The following is a 23,327-nucleotide window of genomic DNA, read 5'->3' on the forward strand; positions in this document are numbered from 1 at the left end:
CATTGGATGGAAGATCTTTCTCACTGTCTCTCCTCCTCTCTGTATATCTGCCTTTCCAATAAAAATAAATTAAAAAAAGAAAAAAAGAAAGCTTGTTTGTTTATTTGGCAGGCAGTTTCGAAAGAGAGGGAGAAACAGAGATTTTTCATCTACTGGTTTGCTCTCCAGATGGCCTCAGTGGCCTGTGTAGGGCCAGTCTGGAGCCAGGAGCCAGGCGATTGTTCTGCGGTTCCCATTTGGGTGCAGGGTTGAAGCACTTGGGCCTTCCTCCACTGCTGTTCCAGGAACATTAGCAGGGAGTTGGATTAGAAGTGAATCTGCAATGACTGGAACTGTGCCCAGGTGGAATACTGGTGCTGCAGGTGGTAGCTTAACCACGAAGCCAGAGTTGGCTACCATGTGTTGTTATGACTTCTCCTGTCTACATCGTGGCATGAGCTTTATTTCACGTTATGTATATCTTGGGATAAAAGGCCCCATAAAAATTGTGTTGATAGGGCCAGCATGTAGAGGTGTAAGAATTCTGGCTTTTTCTCTCCAAGCTTTTATCATAACAGAAATGACTAAGGACATTTTTAATGAATTTTTTATTAAACCCATAATATGGGAGAAGATTACTGTAAGCGCAACATTTGTAGTCTTGTGACATTGCATTGATTACACTCCAATTAAAATAGTTTCTACTCTCTTGGAATTTGGTTGGGAATCCAGGTATTATTCTTTGCATGCTGAGTGGTTATCTTTGGTAACTCAGTAATGTCATTCTGAGAAATAAACGCAGCCAGAGCTTATTCTTTTTCCAGTAGCTTCTGATGGTTGCTCTACTCCTACGAGAGAGGAACGTGATTGTACTCTGGTTTCCACACCTGCCACCACTCTGCACCTCCTGCAGTTGTCTGGTCAGAGATCTCTGGCTCAGGAGAGTCTTTCCACGTAAGTTAACCTGAAGTTTAACTTGGGTCAAGGCAACGTGCGCCTCAGGAACTTAGGCGATGGTTGAAAAAGTTAATGTTGCTGGCTAGTCCAGAATTCTTTTTGAAACCAAAAGATAGAACTTCGTGACACTATAGAAGTCAGATTTGTTTTTCCATTTGGAAGTTTAATAGTTTCATTGTAAAGGTTTCTCTAGGGAAGAAAATGTCCTTTTTTAAAAAAGATATATTTATTTGAAAGGCAGAGTTAGAGACATAGACAAAAACAAAGTAAGATTATTTTTCCACCCACTGGTTCACTCCCTAAATGGCTGCAAAGGCTTGAACTGAGCTCGTCTGAAGGCAGGAGCCAGGATCTTCTTCCAGGTCTCTCTCACAGTTGCAGGGTCCCAAGGCTTTGGGCCATTCTCTACTGCTTTCCTGGGCTACAATTGCTGGATGGGAAGTAGAGCATTCGGGACTGGCACTGGTGCCCATTATAAGATCACGGAACGTGCAAGGTGAAGGTTTAGCCCAGTGAGCCATCACGCCGGGCCCATGTACTTATTTCTATTTTAAAGAGTTACAAAGAGAGAGACTCTTATCTGCTGGTTCAGTCACTAAATTGCCTCGATGACCAGAGCTGGACTGATTCAAAGCCAGGAGCCAGGAGCCTTGAGACTCTTCTGTGTCTGCTGTGGATTGCAGAGCCAAACACCTGGGCCATCCTCTGTGCTTTCCTAGGTAAATTAACAGGGAGTTGGATCAGAAGTGAAGCAGCCACAACTCAAACTGGCACCCACTAAACTATGGCTTTACTGTGTTGCAATGGCAGAGCTTTCTTATTAGGCAAAAAATGGAATTTTTTTCCGCTTAAATTGGAAGTTTACACATGATTCATTTTTTAGTTCTTGGTCATCCTGCTTGTCAGTAATGATGTCCTTGTGTCTGGTCTTTCACCTTGTGTGTGTGTGTGTGTGTATATATAATATACACATATATAATATATGTATATAAATTAGAAATGTCAGGTATGGAAAATAATTCCAGCCTCAGAGGGCTGTTGGAAGAAATGTTAAGTATCTGGCCAGATACCTGGATACTTGCTATGAAGAAGTCAAAACAAGTACAGAAACTGTGGCTATGGTATAAATAACCTTGTGGTTCTCTTTTTTTATATGAAGGAATTCCTCAGATGTTGTTGCTCCTTCCCCTGATGCTTTCCGATCGACCCCTTTCATTGTTCCCAGCAGTCCCACCGAGCAAGAAGGGAGAAAAGGTGAGCTTTCACTGATGTGGCCTTGCAGGACGCACTGTTTCCTCAGTGCTTTAGAACGCCGTGACCAGCACCGATCTGCAGGACTCAGTGTCTGCCTGACCTTCAAGGTGGTGGGCTTATATAAAGTGCTCTCCTTACTCAGTCTGTAGTTTTTTAGGTTTGTATTCTGAGACTTCTGCATTGATAGCAGTTTTTAAGATTTCCTCAAAGAAAAAAAATTTATGTTCTTAGCCTTGAACTTGAGGGAAATAGTATGATTAAGAATCGGAATTACTACTCAAGGCCTAGTAGTTTACAGCAACACGTTACCCTATTTCTGGTGAGAGGGAACTACCAGTTGTTCCTATGCTCTTTGTGGGTTATTTTGGGTATTAGAATAGTTCTAGTTAGTGAGTAGCTGAGAGTCTTAGTCATTTCGTCCTTTGAGGACGTAATTTTTTCTTAAAGATTTATTTATTTTTATTGGGAATTCAGATATACAGAGAGGAGGAGAGACAGAGAGGAAGATCTTCTGTATGTTGGCTCACTCCCCAAGTGGCGGCAAAGGCTGGAGCTTCGCTGATCTGAAGCCAGGAACCTCTTCCAGGTCTCCCACAGGGATTGCAGGGTCCCAAGGCCTTGGGGCTGTCCTCAACTACTTTCCCAGGCCACAAGCAGGGAGCTGGATGGGAAGTGGGACCGCCAGGATTAGAACCCCACCTCAATGGGATCTCTGCGCATTCAAGGCAAGGACTTTAGCCGCTAGCCTACTGTGCTTGGGCCCTGAGGGCTTCATTTTATAGTACTTGTCTGACAAGAAAGCTTCCCTTTCCCTGTGCCTATGTTGTCTCATTTTCAAAGCCTATTGCTGTGTCCTATTCTCCAATCATGTAGGATAATTCTAAGTTATTAATTCCATGAAGCCTTTTCAATAAATTATGGTTTTCCTTTTTTCATTCTCATACACCAACAGTGGCAGTCAGTATCATGTTATTGAGAGAAGAGTGCTCTGGGCATGGATGCTCCTCCTGAGGCCCTCCTGGCCGGGATGGTGATTAGTCAGGAATTAAAAGACCAGCAGGTGAAGGCAGTTTATGAAATAAGACTGCAAATGAATAAAAGCTGCCGGTAAAGGCATTGAATTGTTCTTTATTGCTGGAAGAGCCCTCTGGCTCACAGCTTTCAGAAACTTTTCTTGTAATTCTGCCTTGCTTACTGTTCAAATCCTGGTTCATGCTGCCCAGGCTGTAGCTGATGGCGCCTAAACAGGGTCCCTTGAAGAGAAAATATTGCTACCAAAAGCAGGAGGAGTCATCAAACTGATTGCTACACGGGAATGGAAAGTAGAGGAATGAATTGGCTGGGCTAGCACAAAACGTCTTGGAGTCTTGACTGCAAGTCTTGTGAATTTTGTTGGCCAGAGTAACAAGCAGAGTAAGTGAATACTGTTGTAAGCAGCTACTTAAAGAGACCTGATATCCCAGAAAAAGATTAGGTAAAGTTTTTGTCTATACCAATTTATTTGTTCTTAAGTTTGATCCTTTATTTTTCATTATTATTATATGCCTTGCTAAACTCTATAGCTCTGTGATCGTTTGCTACTGTTCTAAACTGTATAAAGAGCTATGAAAGCTTAGTATACTTTTGAAGAAATATTTTGCCAATCACAATGTGACTCTCAAAAATATTCATTCATGTCTAGCAAAGTGTTGTTGGTACTGTGTTTAACTGTCCTGTCTTCTAGGCAAAATATTTTTCCTGAGATGCTAAGGTTGCAATATTTGGAGAAATGATAATTGTGTAAAAATCCTTTATCTGTTTTCTATCTGAATTCAAACACTTCAACCAGTCTGAACATTCAAAATTAATTACTTTCCAAGTTTTCTCTTCGTTTGCTTTCCGTAGCTGTGCTTAAAAAGCTCTGGACTAACTTTCACCACATAGTTCAGATCTTTAATTCCTTAGCACCTGAAGCTCTATAACTAAACCTTTAAGGCGGAACTCTCAAAATATAAGGTTCTAACAACCCTAGAAATGCCGGGCTGCTATGCATTTGAGGAAATCTCAGCAGGAAGCAGCTGGAGCAGCAATTGGAGTTCGTTGTTCTGTGGGAAGGAATGCAAGGAATTGGAAAAACTAGGGCACAGTTTGCAGACTAACAGGAGTAATTATCACCTGCAATACGTTTTTTTAGGAAAACAAAAGCTAGGAGATAACACTGACAGAAACTAAATGTTGCATTCTCCTCCTCTCTGTGGGCATGCAGTGATCCACTGGAGGCCCGCTTGGCTGGAATAGCGATTAGTCAGGAAACAAAAGACCCACAGGTAGCTTAAGTTGGTATCAAGTAGGGTTCCCTAAATGAATAAAAGCTGCCAGGAAAGGCATTGAATAGTTCTCTCTGAGAAGATCTGTCTTGCTCTGGGCCTGGCCTGGGCTAGCCTAGCCTAGGTAGCCTAGCCTAGCATCTAAAGTCCTAGCATTGCATGTGCCAGGGTCCCATATGGGCACCGGTCTAATCCCGGCAGGACCCGCTTCCTATCTAACTCCCTGCTTGTGTCCCAGAAAAGCAGTTGAGGACTTCCAAAGCCTTGGGACCCTACACCCCTGTGAGAGACCCGGAAAAGGCTCAGCTCTGGCCATTGCAATTAACTTGGGGAGTGACTCATTGGAAGAAAAATCTTTCTTCTATGTCTCTCCTCCTCTCTGTATATCTGACTTTCCAATGAAAATAAATCTTAAAAAAAAAAAAAATTCTCTGGCCTGCTACTTCCAAAACTTCCTGTATTCGTTTCTGTTTTAACTATGTATTGCTTCCTCTTCAAACTCTGGTTCTTGTGGTGCAGGTTGCACCAACGTAATACACGCCAGCCAAGGTTCCAGGTGTTTTGGTGAGTTCTGTGTGTCGTCTTTGATTACTTTTTGTCCTAAGAAGTAGGTGAGGAAAGGAGGCACAGAAGGTTCAGGGGCAGGTTTTGAACAGAGGCACTGCCTCCAGAGCCCGTGTTCCTCTCGGTTGTGTTTATATGTGTTATATCTAGTATGGTATCGTGATGGCTCTGCTCTGAAGTGATGTAAGTAAGCCTGTCTGTTTCCCAGGTGTGCTTTATCCATGACAAACTAATCCTAGGCTGCGATCTACCAAATTTGTCTCTGGCTTGTAGGTTTTTCCCTTGTAATTGGTGTAGGTATCTGGTAGATGATTAACCTTTTAAGCATTACATTGGTTAGATCTTCAGAGGAAAACTGTGTTAAGGCAAATTAAGTTTGGTTACATCTTCGTGTTAGAAAATTTATTTATTTTGAGGACCGGCACAGACACATGACAGGCTTTATCTTTAACTACAGTGCTGGCCTCCCATCTGGAATGAGAGAGCAAGAGAGGCTTTGCCTGCTATGCCAAGGGCCAAGCCCGTTAGCTGAGTCTTAGAACAGTTTTTTTGCATCTGTAGTTTGAACATGGGGAAAAAAAATAATAACCATGTTTTTTTCTCTGGGCTGGCATTGTGATATAGCAGATTAAGTCACTTGGCCTATGCCACTCCCATGGGAGACCTGGATGGGATTTCTGGCTTACAGCTCGTGCTTGGCCTGGCCTTTGCCCTGTGGCCATTTGTGGGAGTGAAGCAGCAGATGAAAGATCTCTGTCTCTGCCTCTCTCTGTAGCTATGCTTTTCAAAAATATAAAGAAATCCTTTCAAAAGTTCTTTTTCTCTGGTTGTAAATTATGGTAGAAATTTTGGAAAGTGCAAGAAATTAGAAGGAAACAGATCATCTGTGATACTAAACTCAGATATAGATACAATTGGCATTTAGATAACATCCTTTGAGTTTCTTCTATGTTGCAAATACAAAAATGTTTTTATATAGTTGCCATCATGTGTTAGGATTCAGTTTTCCCCTCATACAGCAGTGTATGTTCCCTTGTTGCATTTTAAGTTTAATGCGTTTGCACCAGTGTTTGAGACAAGCTGTTTATGTGATTTTTTTTTTTTAAATTTTGCTGTCTAAGGTTAACAGTTTGAAGCATTTTTAATACATAGGGGGTAAAACAAGTGGCCCTTAATGTGTGTTGCCATGCTAATAAAGGAAAAAACCTGCAGTGACGTTACTGAGCACAGCTGTAGTGGTTTATTAAAGGCTACTGATGCAACTGATTCAAACTAGTGTTAGAGTGTGGTGTGTGAGGTGGAGGCCAACCTGAACAAGCAACTAAGGCTGTTGAGATTGCGAGTGTGGGTAACCAGCAGTGTGAAAGTTGATTGGAGGGCAACCTGTATGGCATAAACAGTGAGTTGTCTAGAGGAAGTTGTGCTGGAATCAGGTTGTAAGACAGGAACTAGGTGGGAGGTGGAAATTGGGGAGGGGATAAGGGAAATGCCAGGAGCCTGTGGAACTGTATCATAAAATGATAATAATAATAATAATAAAATGTAAAAAAAAAACATAGGTACTTGATTTATCAACCTATTTCCTTTATCTAGCAAGACGGGTTCCAAGGAACACCCTGTTAGTGTACAAGTGAGTCGTACACTGTGAGAAGTCAGTGTGTTTTGTATTTAGTTTGTGTGTTTCCTCCTGGGCAGTTTGTGTCAGGACCAGCACCTTCTCAATTTGTTGATTAAATCACTGCTGTTTGACATCAGTGAAATTTTTTCTTCTGAATTTGTCCTGGGATCTCTGCACTCAGCAGTTACTGCAAAGAAATAATACGTTGATATTGGAGTGGTGAGCAAGTTTACTACTTTTCAAAATCCAAGGCAGAATATGCAATTGTTAATGTGAATGTTCCCACATGAAATAGGAAACAGAGTTGTAGGAAAGTTGTTTAGAGGAACTGGTGTACCATTTCTTATGGATGGGTGGTTATCCCCAGATGAACTTCCTCAGGGAAGGAAAAGGAAGTGTTGCTGGATGCAATTTGCTGTTACTTGTTAGCTTTTCTGAAAATTTATTTGCATTGTAATTTTTTTTTTTGTCAGTTAGCCGAGGTTTATTAACAGCATCAGACTTAAAATGGAGGTGGTCTTGTAGGCATCAGGGAGGGGGATTGAGACATTTACATTTCAACAGCAAAGAGACAGCCCCCTAATACACAATACACTACCAGGTTCCTTTCCTTAGTCTTTTAATTTCTGTTCTGCTAGGGAGTGGAAACACCTCTCTTTGATCTATTATCTAAACCTGCAGATTAGGGAATTTCCTGTCTATTAATTTCTGTATTAACTGCTCCCAGGGCCTTCTCCTAGGACCTTGCAACTAGCTCTGGTTCCACACTGGCAAAGATTCCCAATATCCTTCCACAAATAACCATTAAGTTGAATTAACTTTATACCAATATCAAACTATTTTAATACAAAATCAAAACATATAAATTTAAAGACTTGATTTTATTAGAACAAATTTTTTTAGAGTTTGCATCACAGGAAATGAAATAGAGATACTGCTTCATGGGTTCAGCTTACATAAATTTAAATAATAAAAAATCTTTTTCTATATTGTATATTAATGTGTATTTTCTTATCTTCTGAGTCAAGCTACCTGACCCAAATGTCAGATTTATATAGGTATTTAGTGTCGTAACACAAATCTTTCTATCTGCAGTTACTACTTTGATAAGAATAGACATTATAATGCTGATGGAATCTGTTTCCTTTTTCATGTTTAATTAATTTTAATCCTGTGGAAAGAGACACACCCAAACGGGAGAGTTATGCACAGCTCATTAAAGTATAAAGTTGTTTTTATTCATCCAATACTTACCCAATCAAATCAAATCAAACTTATCAACTACAGTTGACTTCATTTCAGGAAAAAACACATTTGGGAAATACATTATTTTTTTTCTTTCAATTTATATTTATTTTATTTGAGAGAGCTCCCACCTGCCACCTCAAGTCCCCAAATGCTAACTGTACCCCAGATAGGAAGAGACCAGAACAAAATTCAGACACTCAAGTCACGTCTCCACAAGGGTGGTGGGTTTCTAACCATTTGAGACATCACTACCAGCCCCAAGTGAGCATTAGTAGGAAGATGGAGTTAGGAGCCAGAGGTGGGCTTCAAATTCAGACCCTGTGGTATGGGTAAAGGCATCCCAACCATTTGTCCCAACTGTTAGATCAAACACCCATAGCTAGAAGTTGAAATTGTGAATATTTGTATCCATGGTTTCAGACACTGGTAACTAAGGGAATGATATTGTGGCAAGTGTTCTCTGATTTCCATGTCCTCACAATCAACTAGAAGTGGACATTTCTCTCAGTCTTGTGTCACATCCCCTGAGCTGCAGTCTTTTTTTTTTTTCTCAACAACTGGTATGAGATAGAACAACAGCCGAATTACATTATTTTCCTCATCATCAATCATTGAAACTTCAAGTAGTTGCAGAAATGTCACCATAGCTGTAATCTGTCTGATCACTGAATGGATTTCATCCTGGATAACTTTGTTGACTTCTCTGGGAGCACTATCTTCTTTTGCAGTCTTGTCACATTTGATATTAAATTGCCATCTTTCCAGGACCTCACCACTTTCTTTTTTTTTTTTTTTTTTTTAAACTCATCTTTTTAAAATTTTTTTTAAAGATTTATTTTATTTTTATTACAAAGTCAGATATACTGAGGAGGAGAGAGAGAGAGGGAGTGGAGTTGCTGGGATTAGAACCAGTAGCCATATGGGATCAAGGCGAGGACCTTAGCCACTAGGCCATGCTGCCGAGCCCACCACTTTCAATATTTGAGGTGACTAGACTACTATCAGTTTCTGAACTGAGCATTTATACAGCTGTTTTTTCAGATATTTCACATTTTTCAGGTATTTTATGAGCTCACATCAGTAGTTACAAGCAAGGTGAGCCCATATTTCTGCACTTGAGTGAAGGTTTCAGATGGGTAACTGTGATGCTGATAAAATGCTGTGGATGCCAAATGAGAAGAACTCGGCCATGACTCTGCACTCCTGCACAGGGTGACGCCCTATTCCTGGGCCATCTGACCAGGCCCACGGGTACAGGCATGCGCTCTGGCTCCTCAGATCTAGATGAACAGCAACCAGTGTAATTATTGATGCTGTAACATGAGTAATACTAATGATTAATCTGTTTTGTTTTTTTCTGTCCTAAAGAAGATGAGCCAATGAATATGTCAGTGCTAGCCGAAGAAGGCAGAGCTCCATTTCAGAAGAAACTCCAGGATGACGAACCAATGGAAGTAGAAGAAAATCCACTTCTGCAGTCTCAGCCTGCTGTGATGCCTCAAGCCTCAACACCAGTATCACAGAGCACTCCAGTCTTCACCCCAGGGTCACTTCCTATCCCTTCCCAGCCTGAGTTTTCTCATGTGAGTTTTGTAGACAGATTTTTTTTTTCTCTGAATTGTTTTATTTAGATGTAATCTGCAGCCCTTAAAATTTACCTATTTTGCATGTACAATTTAGTGATAATTCAGTAAATTTAGAGTTGTGCATTCATCATGATTCAGTTAAAAACATTATCTAACATCTTAATACATGTAATTATTTTTTTTTATTTGAAATGCAGAGGAGTGAGAGATCCTCTATTTGCTGGTTATTCCCCATGTGCTCCAATGGCCAAAGCTGTGCCAGACCCAAGTCAGGTGCTTGGTAAGCAGTCCAAGTACCCAGTGTAGGTTGCCGGGACTCAATTTCTTGTTATCATGCACTGCTTCCCAGGTGTGTGAGCAGGAAGCATGATTGGAAGTGGAATATCCTTGACTTGAACAGGCAGTCCCAAGTTGCAAGCAACAGCTTTACTCTGAACCACAGTGCCTGCCTTTGCCATGTTTACCTTTTATTTATTTAAAGTTAATAGGTGAGCATATATAATTAAAGGACAAACTGTAAGCACTGTTGTAGGGTGCTGATAAGAATTTCACAGAAAACACAATGGATATTAATGAATTTGGTTAGAGTTTTTTGGCAGTGATTTCTGAATGTCTTTGCAAAAATATCCCAGGCTGTGTGGGAAAAGTGATGCCTGGTCACAAAGAAAGATCTGACTTTGAGTCGAGCAGGCCCTTTTTTTTTTTTAAAAGGTTTATTTATTTTTGTTGGAAAGGCAGATATACAAAGAGGAGAGAGATAGAGAGGAAGATCTTCCATCCGATAAGTCATTTGATTTTATTTTCATTTTATTTTTATTTTATTCATCATATTGGACACTTTATAGGCCCCTTGAATTTTGAAACTTAGGTCCTTTGTTAAAGATTTTGTTATTTAATCACTACCCTCCCTTTATTTTCTGTTCTTTTAAAGGGATTTCAGTTGTTTGGAATGCTAAAAATAGTAGAGTATACTTCCAGTTTTTCCTACTTTGTCTCAATTTCTAATTCTTTTCAACATTTTGGGTGGTTTTTTTCAACCAGCTTTTTTTTTTTTTTTTTTTTTTTTAAGATGGCTGTATTGACATACAATTTACATATCATTAAGCTCACCTATTTAAAAGGTATAATCCAGGATCTTTCATTATAGTCGCAGAATTGTGTAACCATTTTTTGACAGCCTAATTTTAGAACATTTTCATCACTGTTGCCCCACCCAGACTTCATGCCCGTTGGCAGTTACGGTCTGTATAGATTTGCTATTCTGGGCATGTCATGTAAATGGAATTTTCAAAACTAGGGTACTTCAACAGTTTGTGGGAAATGAAATTTAAAAGTAAATGTATTTTCGTGCAGAAAATTTTAAATCTCTGCATAGTTTTTTTCTTTTTGGTAGGCATTTTTCATGAGCTTTTTGAAGTGTCTACAGTTTAGTCTTGTCACTCGCTTTCATTTAGCATAATGTTTTCAAAATTCATCCATGTTGTGATATATATATATCAGCATTTCATTTCCTTTTATTGATTAGCAAAGCCATAGCATGTATATACCACATTTATTGTCATCCAGCTGTCAGTTGGTAAATCTTTTGGCTGTTCTTTCTTGCTATTGTAAATAATACTGCTGTGGACATTCATGCACAGTTGTTTTGTGTAGACATGATTTTATCTCTTGTGTAGACCAGCAAGTACAGCAACTTGCTTCAAGCATTTATTCATTTATTTGAAAAAGTGACAGGGAGAGATCGTCTACTCACTGATTCAGTTACAAATGTCTGCAACAGCTCGGCCTGGGACAGGCTGAAGCCAAGAGTCAGGAACTGCATCTGGGTCCCTGACGTGGGTGACAGGAACCCACATAAGAGGTATCTTTTGCTGCTTTTCCAGGAGCATTAGCAGGGAGCTGGGTCAGAAGCAGAGCAGCTGTAGATAACAGCTGAACCAATTGCACCAGAACGTTGGCCCCTTCAACTACCACCTCACCCTGCTCTGAGTTACTAAATTTGTTAACTCTTTGAATTTTTTAAATTTCATTGTCTTTTTTTTTTTGGAATATGCAATTTTATTTCTCTGAAGATATTAATTTCTTGGATTCTTTTTTTTAAAAGATTTATTTATTTGAAAGGCAGATATACAGAGAGGAGGAGATACACAGAGAAAGATCTTCCATCCGATAATTCACTCCCCAAGTGGCCGCAACGGCCGGTGCTGTGCGCATCTGAAGGCAAGAGCCAGGAACCTCTTTCCGGGTCTCCCACGTGGCTGCAGGGTCCCATGGCTTTGGGCCGTCCTCGACTGTTTTCCCAGGCCACAAGCAGGGAACTGGATGGGAAGGGGATCACCAGGATTAGAACTGGCGACTCTATGGGATCTCAGTGCGTTCAAGGCGAGGACATTAGCTGCTAGACCACTGAGCTGGGCCCAATTTCTTGGATTCTTTTGGCAGTTTTCTTCTCTGAATTTACTATAATATATTTATTTGAGAAGGCTGTAGAGAGGGAAAAGCAGAGAGAGGGAGAAATCTAGACATAGATTTTCTATCACTGGTTCACTTCACAACTGGCTCAACAATCAAGCCTGGGCTAGCCAGAAGCCAGGAGCCAGGAGTGTCATTGCATCTCCCATATGGGTATAGGGACCTAATATCACTTGGATCGTTCTCTTCTGTTTTCCCAGTCACACTGTAGAGGAGCTGCTTTATGGCATAACCTGCTGCCCCCCAGCGCTGGCTCCCTCCCTCCCTGAATTCTTACTGTTTTTTTTCCAAATATATTTAATGTCTCTTAAATAGAGGCTCTCTAGTCTCAGATGTGTGGTGTTCCTTAATTATTTGTTGATATTTAAGAATAAAGCAGAATGGTGGTTTGTAGTTTTCAGCTAGTATTTGAGGCTTTTTGTTTCTGAGATTTATTCATTCACTCAATAGATGGGATGTTTTGCTATAAATACTACAATTTCAGAATCTTGGTGTGTTTTGATGTGGTCAGGTAACCCAAGAAAATGTCTAGTCTTAGGTCTGCTAGCTACAGGCTTCTATTTTACTAGAAGTTCATTAATCAAAGAGGACTTTGGAGGAGAGGAGATGGGTTGGGATGCTGCCCATATGGGATGCCAGCACTCAGTGGTGACTTAACCTGCAAAACTGTATCTGGCCCCAAGGCTACCTATTTTGCATGTAATAAGATGAAACAAAAAATACATATGTATTTACAAAAAGCAATACTGAAAGTATAATCTAGAAACTAGTAATATGATTTGCTTTGGAGGAAACAATAGGGAATGGGGCTGAAGGTCAGCATGAAAGAAATACAACTTTTCCTTCTTTCAAATTTATTTTTATTTGAAATGCAGATTTATGGAGAGAAGGAGAGACAGAGATCTTCTGTCGTCTATTGCACTCCCCAAATGGCCGCAATGGCCAGAGCTAACCTGATTTGAAGCCAGAAGCTTGGAGTTTCTTCTGGATCTTCCAAATTGGGCCACCCTCTGCTGCCGTCCCAGGCCATTAGCAGGGAGCTGGATCAGAATGTAGCAGCCGGGAGTAGAACCAGCACCCGTATGGAGTAATGGTGCTGATAGACAGAGAATTAGTCTATCGAGCCACTGTGTTGACCCCTTTGGAGTATTTCTTTTTCCTTAAATGAAATACAATGGCCATTTTAAATATGTAATTTGATGAATTTTGGCAGCTGTGTCCAAATGGATAACATCACTACTATCAGAGGCTGATGGGTCTTTACTGTATCAAGTTTTCTTGTGAACATTCATGGCTGATGTTCCTCCATCCCAACACTCCCCTCTCTTGTCCTGGGAAATCACATGTCTGCTTTCTGTCACTGTGGTTTTTTTTTTAATTTGTTTTATTTTTTTTGAGAATTCATGGAATTATGAACTGCATTTAAGTGTTGATCTTTTACATTTATGCTCTCACTAGGTTTATTCTTGAGATTTATTAATATTTGTATTTATCCTGTTTTCATACTTGAGCATCATGCTATAATAGGGATATCCTCAGTTTGTTTATTCATTCAGCAGTTGACAGTTTGCTTCCAGTTCTTAGTTATTATGACTAATAGTGCTGGAATTATTTGCATATATATCATTGTGTGGACATGTTTTATTCTCTTGATTAAATTTGTGTTTAGTAGAATTTCTGGGTAATATGGTTGTGTATTTAACTTGAGAAAGTGCTACCATACTGTTTCCAATGTAATTGTTTTTCTCAATTCCAATTGAAAATTGAAATTATTTCACATCCTCACCGATACAGTTTTGCATTGTTTTTTTTACTTTAGCTGTTCTTGTATAATATAGTGATACTTCACTGAAGTTTTAGTAGCATTTCTTATTAATAAGTGATACTAGGAACTTTTAAAATATCTGCTTTGAGAGCTCTTATGTTGAAATAGTGGAAAGAAAAATGAATAATATTCCCTTTTTGTGTTATCTGAAATAGATTGTGTATTACTGTTAAAGATGACAAATGCTGCTGTGTAATTGAAAGCCATCGTATATGTATGTCATAATTTTAGCAGCATGATGTACAGTTGGAGTGTCTTCAGCACTTGAGGTTTTGTTTTTTGGGTTATGCTTACTCTGGATCCATGATATCATAAGAAAGGCTCTAATCACAGTGATCTGTTGATGAAAGGACTGGTAACTGTGCATTTTTGTGTTCCTGAGATTATGATCCTAGAATTCTTTAATTCTTGAATAATTTTCTCGCAAATTTTGAAGGACTCTATGGATTTGATATGAAAGAAATATGATTATGACCAGTTATGATTTGTCATTTTATTCTTCCTTAGGACATTTTCATTCCATCACCAAGTTTAGAAGAACGATCAAATGATGGGAAGAAAGGTGGAGATTTGCATAGCTCATCTTTAACTGTGGAGTGTTCTAAAGCTTCAGAGAGCGAACCAAAGAATTCTTCTGAGGATCTTGGCCTCTCTTTGACAGGAGATTCTTGCAAGTTGATGCTTTCTGCAAGCGAGTATAGTCAGTCCCCAAAGGTGGAGAGCTTAGGTTCTCAGAGGATTGATGAAGACGGAGAAAACACGCAGATTGAGGACCCAGAGCCCATGTCTCCAGTTCTTAATTCTAAACTTGTTCCTGCTGAAAATGACGGTATTTTGTTGAATCCAGTGGAGGATAGTCAAGTAGAATTGAGTCAAAGTGATGACAAAACAAAGGGAAATGACATGGAAGCCAGAGATGATGTTAGTGTTTTAGCCACTGGCTGCAAAGCCAGAGAAGAAACTGTAGCAGAGGATGTCTGTATTGATCTCACCTGTGATTCTGGCAGTCAGGCTGTTCCTTCTCCGGCTACTCGCTCTGAGGCGCTGTCTAGTGTGCTGGATCAGGAGGAAGCTATGGAAATTAAAGAACACCATGCAGAAGAGGGGTCTTCGGGGTCTGAGGTGGAAGAAATTCCTGAGACTCCCTGTGAAAGCCAAGGCGAGGAGCCCAAAGAAGAAAGCCTGGAGAGCGCCCCGATGCACCTTTCTCTGACGGAAACTCAGTCCCAAGGATTGTCTCTTCAAAAGGAAATCCCCAAACAAGAATGTTCCGAAGCTATGGAAGTTGAAACCAGTGTGATTAGTATTGATTCCCCCCCAAAGCTACCAGTACTGGACCAGGAACTGGAACCTAAGGATCAGGAAGCTTGGGAAGAGGCTACCTCGGAGGATTCGAGTGTCGTCATTGTGGACGTCAAGGAACCATCTCCCAGGGTTGATGTTTCTTGTGAACCTTTAGAGGGAGCGGAGAAATGCTCTGATTCTCAGTCATGGGAAGATGTTGCTCCAGAGATAGAACCATGTGCTGAGACCAGACTAGATACACAGGAAGAAAAGAACACAAAATATGAAGGAGACGTAAAGGCAGTGATCGCAGAAAAGGAACCTATACAGGAAGACTCCTCACATCCTCCTTTGGCTTTAGAAATAAGAGGTGAGCCTCCACAGACTGACCAGGGCATGCAGCAGCCTCAGACTCAAGAGAAAGTGGATAATGAAGCAACAGGAGACCCAAAAGTGACAACTAACGGAAAGCGGCTGGACTCAGGTGGCGAGACACAGCATTCCGACAAGGCCTCTGCCCACGTCTCGCAAAGCTTCTGTGAGAGTTCTAGTGGTGAGTGATAGTAGATTTATTTTCCTGAGTCTCCAACCAAATTGTCATTTGGAATGGAATACCTGAACAGTACACTTGTGTTAAGGCTGACCATTAACTTGGGTTCATGTGGAAGGCTGCTAGTGAAATTAAAGATTTGGGATTATGTGTTTCACTTACTTCTCTGAAAGGCAGAGCAGCAGAGAAAAATGGAGAGATGGAGAAAAGAGGATCTTTGTTTACTGGGTCACTTCCCAAATAACCACAACAGCTAGATCTGGGTCAGGCCAAAGCCAGGAACCAGGAACTCTGTAGGCATCTCCTGCAGGATTGGAAGGTCCCTGAGTACATGCTGCCTTCCCAGGCACAGTGGGACAAAACTGCAATGGGAGCAGAGTAGCCAAGACTTGAACTGGTCTTCTCTTACCGAATTCTGACATTGCAAGTGATGGCTTAACCTTGCTGTTGCATAATGCTGGCCCCTGTGTTCTTTCTTTTGTAGATCTTGTTTATAGGAGAACAAGATCATTTGAGGTTTTTGAACTTTGTAAATCAATAGCACTTGATAAGAAGACCAATCATGGCCTTCTCTACTTAGTTGTAGCCTTGCTGTATATTTTTGTTTTCAGAAAGTATTTATTTTTATCTGCTTATAATTCAGTGTTTATATTGATTTGCCTAGAGAGATTAATTGATTCTGTCCTCTGGGTTCACTCCTCAGATGTTCAGTCAGGGCTGGGCCAGGCTGGAACCAGATGCTTGGAACTCCCATCTTGGGTCTCCCCTGTGGGTGACAGGGGCTCAGCACGTGTACTAAGCATGCGTTAGCAGGAGGCTTGATCACACGCAGAGTAGCCAGAGTCACTCGTCTGGAACTGGCGCTGCAGTATATGTGCCCTCTAAGTGCTGGCTTCACTTGCTGCATACCGATGCCAGTGACTGCTCCTGTAGTTTTTATATTTTGACAGTTAACCCTGAAGTGTACAGGGTTTTTAAATTATCCTTATAAAGTAAAATCACATTCTGAATTATGTTAACAGCTATGCTGTTACTTTCTGTTTTCTCTGTGGTCATTAAGTCAGCTTCTCAAATTTGGTTCAGCATACATACATTGTATGTCTTAAACTGGGAAAGAATTGCTTTCTAAAATACTTGTAGAAAATCACAAATGAATTGTAACAATGCCCAGAGTTAGTATACTGAAAGAATAGAACTAGCTTCAAAAGCAAAAAACAAATAACAAAACAAACTTGGGAGAGGAAAGTTCTGTGGGTGTAGAAATAAGACAGCAAGTGGCAGCACTCTGTTGGTATGAATCACTGTATGTTTTGACTTAGCTGGAACAATACACTTTATACCTGCTATCTAGGTGTGATGATTAATAGTATTTTTTGTTTGTTTCAAAATTACCCTTGTTCATTAAGGTTTACATTCAGGAATTGTTTTCAGTTCAGAATAAGCAGTGTTGGAGCTAAAAAGGTTAGAGGTTATCTGGCTGTTTCAGTTTCTTTCTAGACTAGAACCAGGTCTTCTGATTCCTAAGTCTGTACTTTTCCCTCCTACAAGACTGTGTAATACAGTTTCTCTGATTCTGAGCAGTCATGGTAGAGAGCTTTTTGAATGGCAATTAATTCTGTGTTATTGAGTATTTTTATAGTGTAATTATATTTGAATCTGTTCTTGACTGAGGCAAAGAAATGATTGGTGTTTGTAGATTGCTTTAATGTATTAATATATTTAATGGTTTTAATATATTTTAATACAGTCATTCAGGTATACTTTTAAATTATCTTAATTGTGTGCAACAGAAGTTTCTAAAATACTGATACTAGTTTTACTATGTATTCATTAATTTCTGCTTACTCTCTTGGTTGGAGATGGCTCAGTTTTTGCCATAGTGAAATTTATTTTACTAACATTCAGGTTATTGAAATACTGATTTTTCTGCTCTAAGTTTAAGATGTCAGTTGTTGAGCACACAAGAAATATTGAAAACAGCAGCTGAAAAAAACAATATGTGTGAGAAAAATCTGTTAACTAGAAATTATAACACAATGGGAAAATGACAGTTTTTCACTTAGAGAATTAATCTAAAATAAATTAATTCAGAAAGGTATTGCATAAAGCACTGAAAGCAATTTCTCTACACCTAAAATATAGTTGTTTAGTTGCTAAATCTGGAGAGACTAAATAAGAATAACATGAGAAGTAAATAGTTTTTCAGTATGAATGCACAGAATGACAAGTGTGAATTGTGAATCCCAAGTGTGTTCGTTAGATTTTTTTCCGATGTTAAACTGGAAGGACTCTTACTTTTTGTTATTAGCTCTGTTGGTTAATTATGAAAAACATTCAATACAGAGAAAGGGAGATTGATAGAAGAGAGCAAGCAGAGAGAGGGTGAGAGAGAATGCTCTGGATGTTTCCATTACTGTTAACAGTTTGGAGACCCTTTGGAACATTATCCCCAGAAGATGCCTCCTAAACCTGGAAAAATAACAAATTTAGAAAGATGGTACCTGGAGTCTTTTTTTTTTCTTTTTAATATATTTTCTTTTTTTTAAAATTTATTCATTAATTACATTGTATTATGTGACACAGTTTCATAGGTACTGGGATTCTCCCTACCCTTCCCAAAACCCTCCCCCCATGGTGGGTTCCTCCACCTTGTTGCATAACCACAGTTCAAGTTCAATTGAGATTCCCTCTTTGCAAGCATATACCAAACATAGAGTCCAGCATCTTATAGTCCAGTCAAGTTCAACAGCTTCTTAGGGAGACCCTCTCTGGTCTGAAGGCAGAGCCAGCAGAGTATCATCCCGATCAATTAAAAGCTCCAACATACCATCAGCAATAATCCAGGTAGGATGAGGCTGGTGCAGAGCCTATTGATTGACACAGTCCGTCATAGAGTCTCCCTTTGTCCAGTATTTCGCTGCCAACATATAGCTGAGGTGATTGATTGATCTACCTACCATCTTCCATCTTTTCTTGGTTAATGTTCTGATTCCTACCTGGAGTCTTTAATGCTTCATGGTAGATTAATGATGTGAAAAACTAACAAGTTAGTGTTTAGAGAGTGAAGGTCTGCAGCAGGTTAATAAGATCAGGAAGCTGCAGCTTTTACTAAAATCTGTTCTCTTACTTGGTGGAAAGTCACCCTAGTTGCCTGGGAATGCCAGAAGCAGACTGCTAGGAAAGACTGTTCATAGGGCCCAGCACGATAGCCTAGTGGCTAAAGTCCTCGCCTTGCATGCGCCAGGATGCCATACAGGTGCTGGTTCCACTTCCTATCCAGCTCCCTGCTTGTGGCCTGGGAAAGCAGTCGAGGATGACCCAAAGCTTGGGCCCTTGCGCCCCTGTGGCAGACCCGGAAGAAACTCTGGCTCCTGGCTTAGGATCAGCTCAGCTCAGGCTGTTGCGGCCACTTGAGAAGTGAACCAACAGATGCAAGGTCTTCCTCTCTGTCTTTCCTCCTCTCTGTATATCTGACTTTCCAATAAAAATTAATAAATCTTTAATCATAAACGATGTCACCCAATATAGAAACACTGCTGTTTAAGTTAAATATCATTTGGGCAATTATAAACAGTGACCAGTTCTTTGAGGAAGAAAAGGAAAAACGAGCTTTAAAATGGAACAGAAAATGGAGAGACCTTCTTGATGTTAAAGAGGTTTAAAAACTGCTTTAGACTAATGAATTCTCTAACCTCCTTGCTGACAGTGTTAAACTTCCCATTCAGGTGGTCTGATTGGTATCGTTTCTTTCATGTTTGGTGTTCATATCCTTATATACTTCATTGGTTGGCATACTGGCATACAGTAGGATAGTCTGTGGTAATTCGGGAAGCAAGAAGGACACGATCATTTAAATAATGCAAGAAATGAATGGGAAAAATCTAGTAAATTTAAAGGGATAATTTTTTTTTAAGTTCTATTTATTTTTATTGGAAAGTCAGATATACAGAGAGGAGGAGAGACAGAGAGGAAGATCTTCATCTGATGGTTCACTCCCCAAGTGAGCACAACGGCCGGTGCTGTGCCGATTGGAAGCCAGGAACAAGGAACCACCTCCAGGTCTCTCATGCTGGTGCAGGATCCCAGGTCACAAGTAGGGAGCTGGATGGGAAGCGGAGCTGCCGGGACTAGAACCGGCGCCCATATGGGATCCCAGGTGTTCAAGGCGAGGACTTTAGCCGCTAGGCCACAGCGCCGGGTCCTAATGGGATAAAATTAGCCTGTAAATGTATGTAAGGTAGATAATTTAACTGGATTAGTTGTTTTTGTCAGGTGAGTAAACTGAAGCAGAGACGGGAAGGTATTTGAAAGACAGTGACTAGAGACCTTATGGATATGAATAATTGAAGATGGTAGAGGAATGCTGCTGCCAGTGAATTGAATGCCGACTAAAGAGTTGGGAACTTACCTTCTAGTGGAAACCTTGAAGTTTTTTGGCCAAGAGCCAGCATATTCAAAGCTGTGCTTTATATGGTTTGGTTGCAGTATGTGGAGAGAATTGGGGATTGGGGAAACAGATACTTCAGAGGAAATGATTGCTGGGCTGTTGTAATGATCTGGACATGCAGCATTTCCGGAGACTGGAAGAGGCTTATGGTATTACTATCCATAAAGCCTGTAAAAGTCTGTTTTGTTTTCGAGATGAAGATAAATAGTGCTAAAAATAGTTTTTCCTAAACTTTATGTATTACCTTGTTAAAGGAAGCTGTAGAAAAATAAGTTTCAACATTCTTGCATATTACTGTGTTTGCGTATTATGGTAAGTCATGTAGGTCTACTTCAATAGTTCATGCGGCACAGTTTTCTGGGAGATCGGTCGTAAAAACAGGGATGGCTCCTGTCAAGACAGCAGTGCAGGTAGTCCATCCGTCCCTCCCTGCTCCCTGCCTCCCCCTTGCTTCCTCCTCCCTTCCTCTTTTTCTTCCTTCTTTCTCTTCCTCCCTTCCTCTCTTTCCCTCCCTCTTTCTGCTCTCATGTCCCTCTCCCTCCCTTCTTCTCTCTTTCCCTCACTTCCTTCCTCTCCTCTTTTTCCTCCTCCTCCCCCTCCCTTTCAGAAGCAGAGAAAGGGAACTTTCATCTATTGGTTCACTCCTAAGAATCCTACAATGGCCTAGGCTGGGCCAGGTCAAAGGAAACAGCCAAGAACTCATTCTAGATCTCCTGCATGTGTGACAGGGATTCGACTACTGTACTAGCACTTGCTGCTCTGTGGCAGGAAGCCAGAGCTGGCAGATGAACCCAGGAGCTCTAATAAGGAAGGGATATGGGTGACTTAACTGGCATCTTCATCACTTGGCCAAATACATGCCTTGATCTTCTGTTTTTGTTTCAGGAATGGAAGTTCTAGAAAAGAAATCTTTAGACTATATTATTCCAAATATATTTATAATCTGATGTCTATAATTTCTGTATTTTTTCAAAATAAAGATGTATTTATTTGTAAGGTTGGTGTAGATGAGCTAGATCCTGGCATCTGCACATTCATTACCCAAAAGACGGCAGTAGCCAGGTCAGGCCAGCTGAAGGCAAGAGCCAGGTACTCCAGGCTCATTTCCCATATGGGTGACACGTTGGTCATCTTCTCCTTTCCAGATACATGAGCAGGGAGCTGTGTTGGAAATGGGGATGGCCGAGATTTTAAACAGTCCTCAGTAGAGGATGCTGGCACTGGAAATGGTGGCTTAACGTGTTGCTCCATAATGCCAACCACCAGTTTCTATTTTTTTTTAAAGATTTATTTTTATTTTTATTGAAAAGTCAGATTTAGCAGAAAGAGAGACAAGAAGATCTTCCACCCGTTGATTGATTCCCCAGGAAGCCACAACAGCCAGAGCTGCGCTGATCAGGAGTCAGGAGCCTTTTCCGGGTCTCCCACGTGGGTGCATGTTCCCAAGGCTTTGGGCCATTCTTGACTATTTTCACAGGCCACTAGCAGGGAGCTGGATGAGAAGCGAGGCTGCTGGGATTAGAACCGGCGCACATATGGGAACCTGGCATGTGTAAATTGAGGATCGAATGCTTATCTGCCTCATCCATTTGTTTATCAAACAATGACAGAAATCTTGACCAGTTGGGTAGAATGTTGGGCTCTCCATTTGTTTTCTTCGTAGTTTTTTTAAGTCAAGCATGCATACTTATTTGCTTGATTATAGAGAAACTGATAGAGCGAACTTCCATCTATTGGTTATTTTCAGACGCCCATAGCGCATCTATCCAGGTCTCCCACGTGGGCAGCAAGGATCCCACTTGAGTCACAGCTGCCACCTCCCAGGTGTGCATTAGCAGGAAGCTGGTGATAGCAGCCAGAGAAATATACAGCTCAGGCACTTTGATATGGGGCAGAAATCTTAACTTGGTGTTTTATCTGTTGGGCAAATGCCTGTCCTCTTGCTCCTCCCTCATCCTTTAAAGATCATTTTATCTTTTCTTTTCATCCCTTCAGGCTATACTTGTAAGAGGTTTGTTGTTCTGTGATTTTTGAAGGAAGAATGGATCAAGGTGCTTGGTATTAAAGAATAGTGAAGGATTGAAGTGGAGTGGAAAAAGATGAAAGAGGCAGACTATCTTCAGAAGTAGTAGTGACTAGGTATGTCAAATCGTAGTTATCATGGGCTATTCAAGGACAAATAGGAACGAATGCTTATAATTAGGATTTAAGTGAGCCGTGAGCCGTCTGGCATGGTTCTTTCTCCCAAATGTGACTGTTGCTAAAAGGGGTACACAATTAGGAAATCAGAAGATGTGATTTTTGTCCGTTTGCTAATTCTGATTATCGTAAATTTGAAACTGGAACCTTGTTAAAAAGTAGTTTTATGTCTTGACAAATGCTTTGTTTCTGATAACAACCAGACTGTTCCATGCGGCATCTCATAGGAGGATTTACCATTATGCAGGAATTTTAAGTAGGAACTTCACTGCTTTGGCTTGGAATGAGAATGTTGGTCAGGACTGGTGAACTGTGAAGCCTTTAAATTTGTTAGAGCTAGTGAGTGCTTTGAAATCCTTTGGCTCATGAACTCCTTTGTCACCTGTTTGAGTAGATTGCAAATTATTAAGTATTCATATTAAATTTATCTTTTGGGGGAATCCTACAAACTCAGACTGTCAAGGCTTATTACATGAGTTCATTTAGACTCCCTTGCTAAGCATTGCATGAAATTGTGTTGTCTAGACTTGAAATTTAATTGTAGCTGGTATCCTCAGATGTACAGTTTAGAAGCTCTAATACTTTTTAAAGTTTTTGTTGATCCCATGTTTGTCCAGTCTCCCAAATTTTGGGCTTCCTCTATTTGTCCTTTGGCTGCCTAGTCATGTCAGTCCTTTTGATGCTGGTAGGAGAGCAGAGGCATATAATAAGGAATTGATTGGGAGGCTTGGTGACGGTGGTGGATATCAGACAATTTGGGAGCAAAGCGAAAGAAAGGTAGTTGAACTGTGTCTTCCAGTTCTCCTCATTTTTGTTTATTTTACATTTATGATTTGGTTTGCTTGTTATTTTTTTTTTCCAGAAACCCCATTTCATTTCACTTTGCCTAAAGAAGGTGATATTATCCCACCATTGGCTGGTGCAACCCCACCTCTTATTGGGCACCTAAAATTGGAGCCCAAGAGACACAGTACTCCTATTGGTGAGTGAATTGAAAAAGTTGGTAATATTTAAGGTAGACTTTCTGAGTTGATAATT

General features: G+C 40.4%; 1 protein-coding gene across 9 annotated transcripts in view; it reads left to right on the forward strand.

The window, feature by feature from the left end:
* TP53BP1 (tumor protein p53 binding protein 1) overlaps positions 1–23,327 on the forward strand; it is a 107,008-nt gene that overhangs the window by 41,280 nt on the left and 42,401 nt on the right. For 4 of the 9 annotated variants that reach the window (XR_009245611.1, XM_058665961.1, XM_058665957.1 and 1 more), the window contains 5 exons: positions 804–933; positions 2,096–2,190; positions 9,295–9,509; positions 14,317–15,646; positions 23,152–23,271. Coding sequence is in view for 8 of the 9 variants with exons in the window: in XM_058665961.1 (XP_058521944.1) it covers positions 804–933; positions 2,096–2,190; positions 9,295–9,509; positions 14,317–15,646; positions 23,152–23,271 (1,890 nt within the window). In the remaining variant the exon portion in view is untranslated. The remainder of the gene's footprint in view (positions 1–803; positions 934–2,095; positions 2,191–9,294; positions 9,510–14,316; positions 15,647–23,151; positions 23,272–23,327) is intronic. The other 5 variants (XM_058665958.1, XM_058665959.1, XM_058665960.1 and 2 more) reach the window with 5 other exon arrangements.

Source organism: Ochotona princeps, chromosome 6 (genome assembly GCF_030435755.1).
Source record: "Ochotona princeps isolate mOchPri1 chromosome 6, mOchPri1.hap1, whole genome shotgun sequence".
In the NCBI taxonomy this organism is placed as follows: Eukaryota; Metazoa; Chordata; class Mammalia; order Lagomorpha; family Ochotonidae; genus Ochotona; species Ochotona princeps.